We start from the raw sequence: 18,798 nt of genomic DNA on the forward strand, positions 1-18,798 counted from the left end.
GTACTATACAACTGAGAATAAGTAATCTTCTGCAAAAGCTGCATCTCAAACAAATTCTACTTTAAAATAATTCTACAAATACTACTTTAAAAGGACAATGCTGTTGAGCCTTGCAGTGTATGTTTAGCCACCTGAAACCTTAAAAAGCGATAATAACTGCTGAGTGAGGATTGCAAAGGCCTATCTTTTGATTGTTGTAGCCTATCCTTTTGCTACAGTGGAAGGCGGGAAATCAACAAGATTGCTGTGGCCAACACTGTCTTGATCTGAAATTCATGAAGCGCCATATAGTCAGGTAACTCCAGATCATTTTTCTAGTAAGACCACAATGTTACACCTGCAAAACCAGCAGATTTTGTAGCGTGCAAAGTACTTAGAGAAAGCTGGATTGTCTCAAAATAAGTATGAATAAAAAAAGACCCATTATTTCTAAAGTACCAAGAGCTTTTCCATCTCAAAGTTTATTGTTCTTTCTTGTTCTGTGATAGGCTGTGCAGAGAAAATGGTGCTGCAGCTGGCTTTTGCTGGAAGGAAACAAGACAGTAAATAACTCATGAGGATACAGCTGATGGGTTTCTGGATAAATGAACACCTGCCTTATTGGAAGTAGGTCTCAGCAACACGTTCTGTGCAACCTTCTGATCCCAGCTTATGCATAAAAGCGAAAAGCTCCATCTATGACATGACATATTTATTACTTAGAAGTAAATATGATGCTTCTGATACGAGTCATTGACAGGTAAGAACTGATATCTGCTGGCATAAACTTCTACAGTGTTATGCCTCCCTCATCTGAAGCAGCTCTTCTGCTGCATCATGAGACTGCTAAACAGGACTCCTCCATAAAAAGCTTTTCTTCAAATATTTGTTTGGGACAAACCTACAAAGGTACAGAGCACCTGAAAAACCTTCAGGGATTTCCAAAGCAGTGTTGGACCTCGGGCTTTAAACCAGATCAAAAGAAAGAAAAAAAAAAAAACTCGCGGTACACAGGGGACCTTATAATTAGCTTAACCAGTAAACTTCTGCTTCCCTTGAGGGGCACCATAATGTGTATTTAATGAAATCCTCCTTTTCCCTATATCCCTAGCTGTTTTAAATACTATAAATTATGGGTGAGCTGCTGTTTATATATGCAGTCTTTTAGCTGTAAAATAAAGACTGCTAATACAGCACTTAAAGCACACCAGGATACCTGCACTCTATCAGTGTTTAAATGGGATACAATATGCCAACTGGTCATCTGCTCTCACTGGCAGTGACGTATGGGAAGAAATGGAGTGAGAAAGCACAGAATCATCTGTTCATTGCATTAAGCTCCTCCTATCCCAACACTATACAGCCTTTGCTTATTGGTAATGAGAAACAGATGGTGCCATCCATCTCTTTTTATGAGATGGAGAAATAAAATATTCAGCCATGCAAAAAAAATGTATTTTTAGCATGGGGAAGAGATCTTAAAGAAATTGAAAAGATAAAAAAGGAAAAGACAATAACTTCAGTACTGCAGTTAATCAATCAATAATACATTTCAGGGAGATACAAGGGGGGGTGGGCTCATTAATGCAAAGATCAATAGATTTTGCTCTAATTAAGCATGTCTCACACAGTTGGTCTGTTGAAGCTGTGATGTTCCTAGCTTCCAAAGCTCAAGTTCTCTGCATACAGCATTTACTTCATACTACAAAGATGTAGAATAACTTATCTAATGGTCATTTCAAAGCAAGTGATTTTGGATGAGCAGAGAGGTAACCCAGGGCTTCCAAAGCTCACTGGAATTTTCTGGCTGATGTGGATGAACTGCACATAAATAGCTGTGAGTAGAAGAAAATTACTTGGCAGCTGTAACCACACTGTTAGTAATCTGGGATTAATACAGATCCCCCCACTCTGTTAGCAAGTGTCTGATAATACAATGCAATGCAACAAGGCACTTTCCTGTGCCTTTCTGTTGTTCTGTTTTATTATTAATTTATTCTTCCCTTATGTTTAATCTATACTGCTTTTGCTTGCTTCAAGTAATAAGTTGTTTGCCAAGTAAAAAAAAAAGCCTTAAATAGACAGAGCTCTACTTAAATAATCCTTATGCGGAAACAGGTTAATGTAAATAACTCCAGCCTCTGTAACAGCAAACTTGGATAGATTTGAAAGAAAAAATAAACTTTTATTTTTCTTCCCTTAGGGTTGTTGTGGCTGACCTCTGCTCAACTAAGGCAACAAACACATACAGCTCAGTGGTAGGATGTGTACATGAAAATTGAGGGTTTGCATTATTTTGGTGTCATCAGTTAGGAAATGTGAAAACTTCACTTCTTGTAGTGGAGCCCATGAAGATTTTCTGTCACAAATTTGGACTCAAGAGCTCCAAAATCCTCCTGGAAGGCTGTAAGGAGCTTTTCCTGGGAAGTGCATCTGGGCATAGTTATAACTGCCAGCTTCTCTGTAATAGTTTTTGTTTTGGAAAGAAAAAGTATTGCAATAATTTTGACAGAAAAGGTAACTTTCTCAAATGATAAACAGAAGAGATATTGATGCAATTCAGTCCTCCAAATCAAACAATGCACAAGTGGCCTTTCAGTATACTTTCCTAGCAGGCTAACATAACTGCATCAACATTAGCTACTGGGCTTATTCTAGTTTTCCAAAGATGTCTAGTTATACTAATTCCTGTCTATTCAAAACAAAGCAAAAATAAACACATGCATACTTCAAAGGACAAAAGCAAACACTAGAGCAACACTAGCAAAGCAAAATGCAGAAACTGAATTTGTGGAAGGGTTGACAGAATCTGGAGAACTTGGTTTAATGGAAGACAAACCAAAATGTGACAAATCTGGAAAAAGAAACTTTTCAAAGGTACAAAGTTTTTATAAACCACTTAACACACCTGAATCTCTCGTATCGACTGATGGCTGCAGAAGTTTTGAAGCTGAAGCTGTTCTTTGCAGCTGTTCTCACCATAGCATGAAAATTTTCCACAAGTCTACCTGTGGATGTCTACCTCCACAAAGTTTACAATTTCTCAAATGAAAGGAGAACCTCCCTCTGGTGAAAATTTGAGACTCAAACTTGTTATTTCAGAACAGAATTTCAAAATGTGTTGGGTTCAAGTTTAACTCTCCAAACTCAAAACAGCAACAGGCTTCTGATGTAATAACTGAGGATATGAAAACTGTGTTCCCCTAGGCTCTGTCCTTAAACTCCAGAAAGAAAGCTTGGTTGTGTCAGAGGGAAAATCAGCTCTCCCTCTCCTGGCTCCTATGCACTACAAGAAAGTTGCCTAGAAGCTACAGAGCAAAAGGCTTAAACATGCTCACTCTGACTTGTGATTGCTCAGTAAACAGCCGCAGCTTAAAGGCATTACTCCTCCAGTTTAGAAATAGATGGGGGAAGATACTCCCATACATATCTCAGCAGTTCTGGCCCACAGTCTTAAATTCTGGTGTAAATCTATTTTCACTGGCAACATAAGCTAGCATACTAAACTGGAGCTAAGGCACAGCACACATTCAATTCTGATGGCTTTGCTGGGGGGGAAGCACACATGAATGCAATAGCAGGACATTTGGGAGCAGCAGCTTAAGTCACTGTATCAAAATTCACTGGAACTCATCTGTCACTGTCTTTGCTCTCCTATTGTGAAACAGCCTATCCAAGCCTATGGCTTATTTTCACTTCTTTTCCCTTGCTGCTCTTCTTAAAATGTTACTAATGCAGCTTGTCAGATTTTCTTCAGCTTTATAAGCAGGAGCTAAAGGCATTGTACTGAGAAATAACTGAGAGGAGGAAGAAACACTCTTCAGTGTAAGGCATAAATGGTGCTCTAAAGTTTTTACTTCTTTGTTGTTGTGGTACTGACTGTTTTCTTTAAGATGGCTAAGGTACAAAATATAACTTACGGAAATCTAACACTGTACAAAAGAAGACATAACATTCAGCAAAAATCCAAATTAAATCTAAGTAAGCATAAAACTTTTTAAGGAATAAACACTGAGGCATGGCATCCTATTAGCTTTCAAATCAAGCAGCAAGACTGCTTGTATTATGATCTTAGTTCTCCCGAACACACTCACCAATGCAAGACAATGTCTCTGATGTACTTCCATAGCTCATGATGTGCTATGGAAATCACGCAACTGAGCAATATGTCTTATTGTTCTCTGCAAATCTGTATGTACCTTTCTAGGCAGTAAGTATATTCATCCAGGATTTCAATATTCCAGTTTTGTGCAGCAGAAAGCATCAATATTTGTATTTAGTCACCCACCCATAATGTGTAGGATCCCCTGCGACTCCCTGGAAAAGTCAGCATACTCTGATCTGAAACAGCAACGGATGCCAGGCCACTGCTCCTGGATGGTGGCCATTCAAAGTCAGCTTCAGCCGGCTCGGTTTTGCTTTTTGGCTTCTTTATAATCTGTAAGGTTGGGGTAGGTGGGGTGGGAGCACAGGAGATGGAGAGAGAGGGGGAAAAAAAGTACTTTTTTTTTCTTTTTTAGAACATCACATTAACTCTGTGTCAAGGCAAACTATCCAGAAAGAACACTGGAGTTTCCCTTTGCTGTTTTTCACAGTTCATGCAGGGATGATTCTGACAAGCTGCTTGCAAGTTTCTCATCTAAAGTCACACTGCTTGCAAGCACATAAGCAACAATACAATAAATCATAATCAATGCCTGTAGGAACATCAGAGGTGAATTAAATAAACATGGAAACCAGTTCCTACTGTAACACTTTAAATATTAGCAGCATCTAATGTCAAGTATTTTCTCAGATAAAGAACGCTTGCAAGGAAACATAAAATACAACATATGAGGGGAATTTCAAAGGCTCCCATGACATCTAGACACATTTCTACTGAAAACAAAGAGGTTTTAGGTGTCTAGACACTATTTTTGTTTTTGCAAATCTACACTGTTTTGAGAGAGACATCATATAAATTACCTACCACCCTACACTGACAGATTATTTCCTGCTACACTTCATTTCCACAACTTTCCTGGCTTCTGTTTAAAATATATACAGAATATTATTCTACAGCATAAAAGATCTCGTTAGGCAGCTTTTGACAGAAGTGGTGGCAATTCAAGTTTAGCTGATATAGACTTTGGATATTTGGACTATCTCCTGATAAGGAGAATGGATCTTCTAATATCCCTATTAAAAAAGAAGACAGATCATTTCCCATTGAGCATATACAGATGTGGTAATGAGCTTAGTTCACATGGAGGCAGACTGAATAAGCAGAGTGGTTGCTTCTCTGATCCCTAAAACTCAAAATCACTCTTTATGTTTGTCTTGCCTTGCTCCAGCCTGTCCAGACAAACTCAAGGGGTATTTGTTCCCACTAGCCCTCCATTTTGGCCCTGCACCTGAGCCAACTGCAGCTTTACAGGCAGAAGACAAAGCTTCCCAAAAAAAGCCACACAAATCAGGGTTCTGTGGTATTTTGCATCTCTCTCATAGAATCCTTAACAGAATTGTATTTTAATGATTAATGTTTTTTTCATATGTTTTGTAGATGCAGAGTTCAGTAGAGTTGGTATAGTCAAATGCCTGCTCCTTTATAGTGGAAAAACTTTGTGCCTTTTGGGAACTGAAGTATATACATAAAATCCTAGTAAGGAGGGTCCTCCTTTTCCCAGCAAGCATATCACAGACCTGAAGGAGTCTTACCTCTCAGCTCTGAGGGTGTAGGCTATCAATTTAGGCACTGGATTAAGCTTATTTATAGATTAATCTCTCTGTCAGATACAGCTGATTAAGCCTAGATTGTTGTAGTTCAAGTTGCAACTTGTCATTTACTGTATACTTCCTACGTTGGTGTCATCCTCTTCTCTGTTAGCAGAACCACAGCTCACCAGACTAAAGAACTGTGTTTTGGCTATTGAACAAGCTATGGAAAAAATGTCTGCCATACCTTCTGCACGATGGTTGTGGCCAGCTCTTCTATGAGGTCCTCCTTGTGTTTTTGCAAGTAGCAAGCCTCGTTCTGCTTGTCCTGCATGAAGACAGTTATCTGTAGATGCTAAGACCACACAAAAATGGCCTTTCCACAGAAATTGTATATATCAGAAAGTGGGTAATATGCCCTATTGGCACTGTGGGAAGAAATTGCAGGTACTTACATCATGCATCACCTTTTGAAACACAGCATATATCTTGAATGCAAATTCATAAAACTCATACCTAACTCTGCAGGTGATGCACACGTCGTCACTTTTTTTTTCTTTTGTATCTACTTGTTTTCATACTACTACCCAAATTAAAAGCAACATAATTGTTCTGTTTAAATTAACAAAACGTAGTAGAAAGTGTTACCAGACTGTCACTGTAGGTCTCTGCTTTAGAAATAGCTTCTTCCACTGCTTCCTCTGCAACACGTAAGGCCACAGCAAGGGTATCCATCATGCTGTGTCCTAGGTGAAGAATAAATTGAAATCACTGTGTTCAGTATATACATATATTTTGCAAAAAGAACTGCAAAATTCAGACCCATATTCTGGACATATTTTCAAATCTCAGTTTGTTCATGGCTAAATTTATTTCCTCAATCCATAATCATGCATAGCAAAATAAACACCTTAAGAGAGAGCAATAAATCTCAATTTCTATTTAACTTGTTAATTTTAGATATTAAACATGATAAACATAGTATTTCTAAGCTGCTTATCTTAGAATCCAGAAAAATAGTTAGGAGGAAGTCATAGGAGGAAAATCCATAAGCTTCCTATAAACATCAAGAGGATATCAGAAAAAGAATGAAAAAATATAAGCATAGGAAAGGAAGTAAGAGAGAAGTAGCAAATAATGAACATTAAGACAATCATGTTAGAATAGGCATGTAATATCTGGAATAGTAAAGCAAGAAATCCGAGCAAGGTTCATGTGAACACAGAGGATTTTTAGTATCTTGCTAAACATTTTAGCTAAAAGACTGTTGGATCTGTAAATAAGACTTATCAACACTCTAGGCTATTTGTCCAGTAAATCAAAGTGTAAGGATTGAGTTTTAATTGAATGAGTTTTTAGCAGTGTACCTTCTGTCTGTCTGCAGAATGTAGAGTCACTGCCACAAATGCTTCCTTCATTTTCAAAGCTCCCTTCAAAAAAACCTCCTTCTGCTCAAAAAAAAGACAGTACCATGTGTTAGTATAAGAAATATCCATTCACAGCAGGGATATTATTAGATTAGAATATTCTCTTAAGGTACAGTGACACCACACACAAAGAGGGATAACCAGATAATTCCCCCTACCTTTTTGTATAAAGTATGATTGCAGCCATTTTTGCCAAAAAAAACCACACTGCTTTTATATGAAAGCCCTAGAAAATTATTTGTACTGTAAACGAGAGAGAGGAAGAAGCTACTAGAACATAAAACTTACATGGTGAAAGTTAAGTTTGCGGAATTTGCTTTTAATATGGCATTTGGGGTTGAAATTGATTATATATTTTAAAGGGCAACGCTGTATAAATAAGCCAAAACCTAGACATGTATACTAGCATATATCTTCAAATGGAACAAAAGGTTTACCTAACAGTCACACGGAGAGCAGAAGAAGAAAGTTATCAGCAACATTTAGACTCAAAGGCCTTCCTCAGAAAAGTCTCATAGATCGAGCACATGCCACTCCAACTCACCATTGCACTGTTCACAGTTCCACTCAAGGACAAATTCAGTTACAATATGGCTTGAGGAAAGACAACATGTCATAGTAAAGTTCTGAAGGATCCATCCCCACAATTTTTAAGTCCACTGTCCTATTTCCATCCTGACTGGTATGAGCATTCTTGCCTTTACACATATTTGTGTATTGGTTGTTAAAGAATCTTCTCTAGAAAAATGAATTGATTGCAGAGACAGCAGAAAGACTAATATATCAGAATTTAATGCATTGCTCATTTCTTCCTAGAAGTTTTTATGCCAGTATTCATAAGAAACACCTAGAATTTTCACTCAGGATTAGAGAGTCCACTTACCATCATGTAACTTCAGAAAAAGACAAGCTAAAGACTACATAAAAATTGCAGTTGCTGTAGAAATTTTGAAGGAATTACATTAGAAAAGTATCCGGTCTAATAAAGCCAGTGAAATCTCAAATGTTCAGCCAGTTGCGCTTTGATTAATTCACTAAAATTACCACTCTGACACAAAATACCATTCCTTCTAATCTATTTTACATCTTCAATTACTATTACAGGGTTTTTAACACAATAGTTCAGGAAGGATTGTGTCTCTTCATTTAAAAGGGTGCCACCAACACAGCATCTTTTAACCATTTACAAACATCATTACAATAAAATGTGGCCTGTTTGAAATCTTTAAGAAAGCAAAGCCTTAAGTGAGGACAATCTAAGTTTTGGTCAACTTGGATATATGGAATGTATCCTATGTTAACAAAATTTTGCTTCAAATGCCATAAAATATGTCCTCAAGCCAAATGTTGAATGCAAGATTATTTTCTTATCAATTGACTACTCAGGACTATGATAAATTTTGGGACATGGACTAGAATGCAAACTGCAATTTACTTTATAGACTGAAGATCACAATTCTGCTGTTAGAAGGAGTGGCATAATTAAGATCAAATATTCTTTGAATTATTAAAACAGCTCTCTAAGGCACTTCACCTCTTTTTCTCTCTCTACTATGATATTTCTGAAAAAAATATAACCTTTAAATTATTATTTTTGGGAATAATCTCAGAATTTTCATTGTTTTAGCTCGTGTGTTAAAGTAGGTAAACTAATAAGACATGAACACAGCTGTTTTTACCTATTACATCAGGACAAACTCCGCTTTCCAGTCTATGCTTCTTGTATAAGTTCTTCAGGACTTTGGCACTTCCAAAACACTTAAAACGGCTCTTCACATTATTATAGTACCAATCCAGAGACTGGGTCCTCAGGAACCTAAAACAAAAAATAAACATATTTGGAATGACTCTACAATAAATAAACCAAACTGTTTACTATCCCTTTATATCAAAAGGGATCTTTACAGCGTTAGAGCATAAAGATACTAACTTCTGAATAGTTCTTCAGAGTTTGTATCTTGTATGTGTCTGATACTAGAACAAAAAGTAAAGGTAATTACTGAGCAAATATCTGCTTGGCATTACTCAAAGTTTTGTTTTGTTTTGACTACTATCAAAACAGTTGGTCTCCCCTGCTACATTACAATTCCAACACTACAGCCTTTTGAAAAGCATAAACAAGCCTCGGAACAGCACAGGAAGGTTTTAAAAATAGCCTTTATTTCCACAGGTTAAGAGATAATGCAAGAACATTAGCCCATTAGTACACTCAAAAATAAAATTTTCCTAAAAGTATATCACTGCTTTTATTTGTGGAAAACACTACTTTGAGGACCTCAAAGCAGAATGAGAAAGAGAAGCAGGCAGACAACCTTTTGGGAGGATGTTCTCACAACTGCAGTTTGGTCTGTTACATCCAGCAATAAGCATCATTGATGTTATTAACCTAACCTACTGGATCTGTCCCCAGAGCTCACAAACTTTTAGAAAGCCATGAGATACTGTTCAGCTCTGTATTCTTTTCCACCTGGCAGAGGGCACTCACTTCACCTCTGTTCCTTCAGTGGTTGGTGGTGGATCATACGTCGTATGCCCAGGCAACATAACCACAGGTTACTGCAGGGAAACCCACAGCACACCCATGTGTTTCCTATAGAAGGTGACACTGGGTCCTAAGCACGTAAGCACTAAGGTCCTATCTGTAAGTTAAAGCTGATTTACCCAGACGCCTGCAGGAAGGAGAAATAAGCTTGAGCCAGTAAATATGAGTTAATTCTGTGCATTCTCTTTCATGTCTGGGCCCATTTGTTCCTCTGCATACTGCCACAGTTGTTTATTTTTAGTTAATTTACTGCACTTACAAATGCAGGAACCAAGATATTTTGATATGACATGAAAACAGTACAGGCTACTGTCCTGGTTTCGGTTAGGATAAAGTTAATTTTCCTCCTAGTAGCTGGTAGGGTGCTATGTTTTGGATTAGGATGAGAAGAATGCTGATAACATGCTGATGTTTTAATTGTTGCAGAGCAGTGCTTACACTAAGCTAAGGACTTTTCGGCTTCTCGCTCTGTCCTGCCAGCGGGCAGGTTAGGGGTGCAGCAGGAGCTGGGAGGGGACAGACCCAGGACAGCTGACCCAAACTGGCCAAAGGGGTATTCCATACCATCTGACGTCATGCTAAACAATATATAGGGGTGGCTAGCCGGGGTGGGGGACCGGCTGCTCGGGGATAGGCTGGGCATCGGTCAGCAGGTGGTGAGCAATTGCACTGTGCATCACTTGTTTTGTATACATTATTATTATTATTATTATTATTATCATCATCATCACCATCATCATTATTATTATTATTATTTTCCTGTCTTAATAAACTGTCTCTGTCTCAACCCCCAGGCTTCACTTTCCCGTTTCTCTCCCCCATTCAAGAGAGGGAGCGGGGAGGGTGAGCAAACGGCTGTGTGATGCTTAGCTGCCAGACAGGTTAAACCACAACAGCTATGAAGGCAATTCCTCCCTTGTACTAATTACTAAAATAGAGGTCTTAAACCTAGAAAGTCCATGAGCTTGTTACAGACATGACGCAGAAGAACTTAGAAATCAAAATGCTAAGGTTAGTGACCAGTGTCAACATGCTAACCCCCGCAGAAATTATTACTGTCAGTAGTGCTGGACTCTCATCGCTTCCATACTTGAAGAAATTCAATGATTTAACTCCATTTATTAAATCTGGGGCCTTGGGTAAAAAGAAAAACACAAAACCCAGTCTAAACTTTAGATTTTTCTTCAGGGACTCTGGACTTTTCTTTATAAAATGAAAAGCACACGAAAATCCACAGTTTTTGTTTAACATACGCCATTTCACAAGAAAATAAAATCTCACCTTTTGTGAGACTAACAGTGTAGTTCTTACTCAGCACTAACCCTTAAGAGATGCTCAATAGAGACCAAGTATGCTGAGCAGAGGTTTCAACTAAGTGCTTCCAGTCAATCTCTGGATTTTTCGAGTGTCAGTATAGTTAAACAGGAATATCTGCTTCATGTAAAGCAGAACATCACGATCTAGTTCATTCCTCTGTCACCATTGGGAAGTGTTTAGTAGCAAACAACAGCAGTGATAAGAAATGTGTGCCTGTGGTGCTTAGGGACGTGGTCTAGGGGTGGATTTGGTAGTGTTATGCGATGGTTTGACTTGATGATCTTACGGGTCTTTTCCAACCTAAATGATTCTATGATTCTATGCATAGGTCTGTCTGTGAAGCAGATTTCTGAATTCCTGCAACTCTGCCACTAGGGAACCAGTTATGATCAGGAATCAGGTCCAGAGCAGGGCTTGGCAGCTGGCACATCAATGAATCTGTGAATGGAGGCAAGTTGCTCTGCAGAACCTGCAGTTCTTTGGTGTTTTGAGATCCTACCTTCATTGTTGGCAGGAACTGTGTGCTTTCATGTAAACTGTACCAGAAAGGAATAAACACTGTCTTCTACTTGCTGTATTTGATTCCATTTTGTCCACTCAGTTTCTGCATGTGCTAGGAGCATAATATATCAGTCAATAGCATGGAGTCACAATCATTACTATGGATATAACTAAGTTTGGATATCTGGGCTGGAAGAGGCTTAGCAAGAGGTATTAACCAGGAAAAATGCTCTTCTGCCCTGTATTTTTTTCCCATGTTACCATGTTTTCCTGGGTCTGATCAATACTGTTTTGTAAGAACAGAAAGCTAATAGCGCTGTTTTCTTAAAAGGACAATACGCTGCTTTGCAGCTAACACAATTTAAGGGTAGACTCTGTATTTGTAATGATAACATTTTCCATACATGAAATTTGGGAGAGTAAAATTGATAAGAGATTACACATCTCAAAGAAACAATGAAAGAAGACATGCTTGCTTCTTTGTACTAGCTAATCTGGTATAAACAACAGGGTTGGGAATTTTTTTAAACTTCCTCATTTCTGCAGGATTAACACTGTGTGAGTAATCTAAACATCTCACGCTTCTCTCTTATGTGTTGGAGAGCTACCAACAGCTCCAAATCTATGATTCTGTCCTGCATACATTTTATAGGCGATTATAAGGTCTCTTCTAAAGCTTTTCAGCCTCTTAACTTTCAAGTAAGTCACAATGTGCCTGCTGACTCTTCCTGGGGAGAAAGGATTTGGAGAACAGAGCAGTTCTCCTTATAGATGCTAAAATAAAGGGCTCACTCAAAAGAGAAATAAGAGCATTTTCCCCTTGTTTCAAAATCCTTTACTATTGACCTGTATTGTAAAGTCATGTTCTGCAAAGGCTGTTCCATGAGGCCAGAATAACGAAAGACTATGCCATTACTAGCATTAAATTGTGAAAATTTAACGCTTCCCTTATTACCACTACCAGAATGTGTGCAAGTTCTCTCCACAAAATCAAATTCACACAGAAAGGATATTAATTGTATGCATTTTAAAGAAGCAGGAATGGTTGAAGCTATTTCTCTTTATTTCTGTGCCACAAAGACTGCTACGTCTTTATTTTTAAATACCCTTAAATGTTAAGGACATTCTTTGTGTTATACAATATTACCATGGAGCTGAGTTACATTTTGACATGCTTTTCACAGCGGGGAATACTGTGATTTTAAAATTCTGCTTTACTAGAAAGTGTGAAAGCTAAGCAAACACTTGTGCTTTAATAACAGAAAAACTTGAACGAGTATTAAAAGCCCCAGCCCTTTTTTTAGTGCAGCAACGTGTTTGCTTTAATCAAGTAGCACCATAGGAGTAATGGATAAGCTCATGCAAAATTTTTATAAGCAGAAATATTCCATGCAGTTTTCAATACATTTCTCACCTCCAGCACTCAACCACTCAATTTTTAGGCTTCTCCTGAGGAAAAGAGTACACCAGCTGTGCTGGGGAGTGGGGACATGAACCATATCTGTCATTATTAGTGGTGATCACAGGAAAATCATGTGAAAGACTCCACTGGTGATTACAAGCATTCACTAATCAATTCAGAAGATATTGTTTAGCAACTTATTTACCACTTTATTTTTTTCTTCTAAAATGTTGTGAGGTTTTATTTGGTCTGAAGGCTGTAGGAAGCTTCTGCAGTAGATTTTCTCTAAAAGGTAGTACCAACGTAATGCTCGCGACCTTAATCTCTACTTATAATGCAAGGTAAACTACAAGGAAGCAGTGTTTAATGACATTTTTCCATGAACTTTGTGAGAAGTTTTCTCTCAAAGTAATTCAGAAGAACTTGTCTCTTTTTGACAGGAAAAATTGTTCCTTCAAATCATTTCTTCTTTAGCTCATTCCTCCCCTCCCCTTACTAGTCCAGCACTGCATTTACTAGTAACAGATTTAGGGGGCCGGTTGTGATTTTCATTATTAACTCCATTTTCAGGGTCTTACAACGTTGTTATGAAATGTTCCCTATGGTTCTTACTTCATAAAATAATAAGTAATGAAAAGGACCCAACAGCAGACCCACGGAAGTGATATCAGCCATATAGAAGATCTTCATAAACCAGCTGCTAAATATTCTTGAATGGGTATCTGCACCGGTCAGCCCTGAAATGCAGACACACAGCAGCAATTTCTCAGGCAGCTGATGATCAGCTCACACCAAATCAAGCTCACAGGAAACCAAATAAAGCAGTTGCTGAAAATAACTTCTACATGGGGGGGAAAACGGGGCTTTAAAAATTGTTACTCTGTGCTTCTCGTGCTGTGCCCACTTACTGCAGAGGTCCCTACATAGTATACAATGTCAGATTTCTCCTGGCTTGTGTTCAGCAATGGTCTGGATTCAGTCAGGAAGGGAGTTGCTTTACAGTTCTTGCACATTTTTATTTTTGTGGATATGGTATTTTTTTTCTACATTAAGTAATCAAAACTAAAAAATAAATAAAAAAAACTAATAAAAAAAGCAAAACCAAAACAAAACAAAACGAACCATACAAAAAAAATACAACAAACACAAACAAATCCAGCTTTGAAATACAGAACAGGACTATCCAGAGACCAGAACTGCTGCTCTGTGGGAAATTCCAATTGCAATGCAACCGTGTCAAACCAAAGAAACAATTAAAGTTACAATGGCAATCACAGACCCCCATACACTGACTCTATCCTTGTACTGTCCTCACACAGAAAACGAAGCTCAAGATCCTCATTTCCATTTCCTAGGCACTACATGGTCTCAGCCTGAGGCCCAGAGAAACAATTAAGATTTAGCCTGTCACTTCTTATTTAACCAGTTTTAGAATAAACTTTCTTCAAACTCAGCATCCTGTAGTATTCTTTCTGTGCCAACAGCAATATTTCTTTTTTTTTTTTTTTCCTTGCACTGATATTTTAGGGCTTACAATGTACTGATCTATATAAATTGTGGAACTAAAGTGTTTCAGTTTCTTTCAGTTTCAGTGAAATCAAACTTAATTCTAGGTTAAAAATCAAATATACTTCCAGGGTAAAGAATACAACTTCATTTTCTTTTCCTTCAGGATGGACCATTACTGTAGTACACAAGCACAGCACATATGAATATCCTGCCAATGCTTAGTTCCCCGAAAATCAAACTTAAATACATAAATTGAAAAATTTCAGCCCCCCAAGGCCCTGAACATGAACTTCTAGACATCAGATAGTGGCCAAGCTCCTGTCATTTCAAAGATGGATCTTATATTTGTACATACTCTCTGTCTGTGAAAGGCACCTTGTTCACACCTCGAGAGCAACACCTGCTAAACATGAAGCCCAAAATGCTGCTGTTAACTCTTTATGACACTTTCTTCCCAAACTTAAAGTTGAAATCCTATTTCTTCTTAATGGTATTCTGCAGATCACTGATCACATGAGAAGTGCTGCTCCAGAAAATTTCTTCCTCCCAATAACCACAGCTTCCTCCGAACATCCCAAACTTTGCTACTAACACAGGCTACTGGGCTGCTCCAGCTGGTTGACGAAGTCTCCAGGCACTTTAACCAGTCTTTAACTTAGCTGTTTTGCCCTGTGTTTTCCCTGTTAGGCTGTATGTCAGGAACACCTGACTCATGAATAAATGCATATTTAGCATATTAACCCTACCTGCTGCCCCAGTTGTGTCTTAGGCTAACTCAAGTAAAAATATGGAATTTGCAGCAGTTATAAAAGTCAAATTTTAAAAAGAAGAGGGTTTTCACACCCACTCCTGCACTGTAATTTAGCTGACATTAAACACCAGAGTTGACATCAAGACCATGGAGAGTAAATGGGAGTTAAAGCAATGACCAAAGTAGAGCCAGGACCTCTCTTCAGGTATCTACCAACAGTGAAAAATGTAAGAGGCCATGTCCAATGTAGCTCCTGACAGCATCTTGGTACAAGCTAATAAGTTTTTGCCGTAACGGTGTGTTTATAGGGATGTTTACTGTGTCTAACAGCCATTAGTGAAATTCTTTCTCCGTTTTTATTTTGTAAAGGAAACATCAGTGAGTGACACTTATTTATTCAGAGCTGACCACTGAACCTGTAAGTTCAGAAGGCTGCATTGCAGAGGAGCTTGGAGAGAATTTGCAGTACAAGTTACCACTGCTTTCAAGCCACTCTGGTAGAGCCTTAGGCCATGAAACAAATGGGATCACATAGATGTTCCTCTTGCCCCACACATGAAGATCACTCCCAGCAGATACACAGCTGGCTTATTCTTAATGACTTCCCCGGATGCAGAGCTCCTCCACTTATCCACTCCATTGTTCTCCTATCTTAACATTGAAAGGTTTTCTTAACATTTAAGCCCCATCTCCTTGTTTCGATTTATACAAGACAGTTTAAGATGTTTGCTTTTTTCCTTCTTTTTTTTAAGCCTAATGAATCCTGTTTCATCACACATCATGTTTTCTGATTGCTCCTACTGTGTTTTTTGTTGTTGTTGTTGTTTTTTCCTGAGATCCCCCAAGCCCCAGGTGGCCTATATCTTTTTTTAAATTCAAATCCCAGAACTGATAATATGAGGTCTTACCAGTATTTTTTCTTTCAAGAAAGCCAAATCTAAGTGTTGGGATCTGACTTATCACAGAGCATACCCTATGGATGAGATGACATGGCAATCAACAGATATGCCATAGTTATACTGAATCTGGTGATGCAATGCTGTGAGTCACATACGCATCAAAATCTTCCTGAGACTTGTAGCTTTGAAATTGCCAACTTTTCAGAAAGAAAGATCCTCTCAGACTAAGTCAAGGGTATTTTCACTCCACCCGTTTTTTCAAACTGACAATTACATGGATTACACTTTCAGAAATGAGGTTTAGACTGTATGCTGCCGGATATACCAATGGGCTAAAATGTCACTTTCATAGGTGGAATCTAGGCATTTGGCTGTCAAATCTTCTTATCAATAAGCAAATAGCTTTCCAGGAGTAAGAGAACTGTGAAGCCTGTCATTCACTAGCAGCCTTATAATCACACTCATACCAATTCCCTCCAAAAAGCACAAAAAGCCCATCTCTCTTCATTTTACTCTTGCTCTCATATCTAGGTTGTCATGCAGGAAGCCCTAAATGTTACTGCAACCACTGTAGATCATTCAGTGGCCAAAAATGTCCTGTAATCCTCATCTCAATGGTGTAAATAAATGCCAAGAACCATCACCTTCTTTTCTCAGCCCTTCCAGGTGTTTCCTTCAATGCCCGGAAACCACTTCCCCACACTACTGCCAAGCATTTTCCTCTTCTTTTCATTAGAAAGTGCTTCTCTTTACACAGCTGATTAATGTTACCAGTCAGCCCTGATGAAAATTAAGTAAGCTGCCACTGGATATTTGAAACCAAATCGAAAGAAGTCCAAATCCAAATGCTTGCCTAAAGCTGGAAAACTCATATTACGAAAATGGAACATTTCACATTTTAGCTTCAAAAAGCTTTTTTATGAGGGTATCTTAAATTATAGGATACATTCATTTTATTTATGTATGATCTACAGGATTTATTTTATGACATAGAAATCACAAATATACAAACAAAAATGTTCCCACTGAAACAAACCTTCCCCCATAAACAAAAGGAAAGATTTCACTTTATCTGAATGCATTTTCTCCTAGAAATTTCATTTCAGGTGAAATTTTGTATTTTTGTTTTTCCCCTATCTTACTTTGCTGTATACACTTCAGTATCTCAATATTTTTTCAAAGGGAAGAAATTCTGTATCCTGGTCACCATGTACTGGATATTTTAAAGGCAAATAACAAGAATTAATCAATATGCATCATTAGCAAATTTATGACACTCATATGCATGCAACATGCTAAAGCAAACATTACAAATTTATCCTTTGTACCTATCCACTGAAGTAAGGCAAAATTCAAACAAAAAAAAAATTATAAATCAACTTCAGAATGCAGAGAGCAACATCAAAACACTCTCAGGAAAATCTGGTCATTGGACTTTGCATTAATGCTAATGAAATGAAATTATTTTCAGTCAAAATATGACAACTAAAATATAGCAGATACCAAATGAAACAACAGAACATTAAGCAATTTTGATTAGTTATCTGAATTACCTAAGTGAAGGATTTTCTTTCTGCAAACTTCATTTTTAATCCACAGATTCTTGAAAAACAGATGAACAAAAAATAAGTGAGGTCGATGCAGCATAAAAATTTTCACAAGAGATACAAACTCCACTCCTTAAAAAAAAAAAACAGAGGATAAACTATGCAAATTAATTCTGTAATCCTGATTAGAAAAATATGCAGGGCTTTTAATATAGAGCTAAAGAACACCAAAAAGACAACAATCCTGTGCTTTAAGGTCTGTTTCTGCTCTTGTGTCGGGAGAAAGCTGTGAACAAGCAGCTGTGAAATGCCAGCAAAGATGAGAAGCATCACCATGTAAAATCAAAGAGAAAACAGAGCTCATTTCAAGATTATTTAAAGAAAGAAATTTAAAAAATAAAATAAAATAAGCCAAAAACCCTAAGACTTTGATGGGTAGTGAAGAGATGCAATTTAATTTCTCATCTTTTGTAGCGGTACTCTCTCCTTGCAAGCCCAACTTGTGCTAAGCTAGGCTGTAAAGCCTTCTTCCGGGAATTAAAGCGCACAGTGACTCCACCACCCCCTTCCTGAGATTACATGTATTTGTAGCTTTTCAACTCCACAAGCCACAGGACAGCATAAGAAACATGCTGTTGAGCTGGAGGCACTGCTTTCTTTTATATATGTATAAATATAAATATATATATATATATCAGTATACATAATGTATTATATACACAGCAGGAGCATAACACATCCAAATCCACGTCTCACGAGGTCCTGAGCTGGGGGATATAAGAAAGCATTTCCTTGCCACCCATCCAGCTATGGCAAGGAGGAAGAATGAGATGGAGTGATGCTGCACTCCCCAGAAAGCAAACCACCCAGACACAGTTTGGATAGTTATCCTGCAAAGTTCAAGCAAAAAGATTTTCTTGAATTACAGTGGGAAACAGGCTAGAATGGGAATAGCTGGCTAGCCCTAGAAGGTCAGCTCAGCCACCAATTGCATCTCAGCAGCTCTTCCCTTGGGCAAGACTGAGGTGAGGGTATCAGATGCTGTGCAATGGTGCTGTCTGCTGTCTGCTACCGCATGCCAGTGAGCGTCCTGAACATACAGTGTGTGCCCACTGAGCTTTTTACCATTCTTTGCCTTTTGCTTTCTCTGTTTTGTGCTACTTGTGAGTAGAGCTCTCTGATTAAGCTGTAAAAAAACAGGGCACTTTTTTTTTTTTTAAATATAATTTC

General features: G+C 38.0%; 1 protein-coding gene across 5 annotated transcripts in view; it reads right to left on the reverse strand.

Moving 5' to 3' along the window:
- LOC121064776 (myosin VIIA and Rab interacting protein) overlaps positions 1-18,798 on the reverse strand; it is a 232,239-nt gene that overhangs the window by 47,629 nt on the left and 165,812 nt on the right. For all 5 annotated transcript variants that reach the window (XM_040546842.1, XM_040546843.1, XM_040546839.1 and 2 more), the window contains exons 4-8: positions 8,780-8,916; positions 7,041-7,121; positions 6,322-6,419; positions 5,921-6,001; positions 4,268-4,417 (exon numbers count right to left, since the gene is read on the reverse strand). In XM_040546842.1, the coding sequence (XP_040402776.1) occupies positions 4,268-4,417; positions 5,921-6,001; positions 6,322-6,419; positions 7,041-7,121; positions 8,780-8,916 (547 nt within the window). The remainder of the gene's footprint in view (positions 1-4,267; positions 4,418-5,920; positions 6,002-6,321; positions 6,420-7,040; positions 7,122-8,779; positions 8,917-18,798) is intronic.

The sequence above is a fragment of the Cygnus olor genome, chromosome 2 (assembly GCF_009769625.2).
Source record: "Cygnus olor isolate bCygOlo1 chromosome 2, bCygOlo1.pri.v2, whole genome shotgun sequence".
NCBI classification, from domain to species: domain Eukaryota; kingdom Metazoa; phylum Chordata; class Aves; order Anseriformes; family Anatidae; genus Cygnus; species Cygnus olor.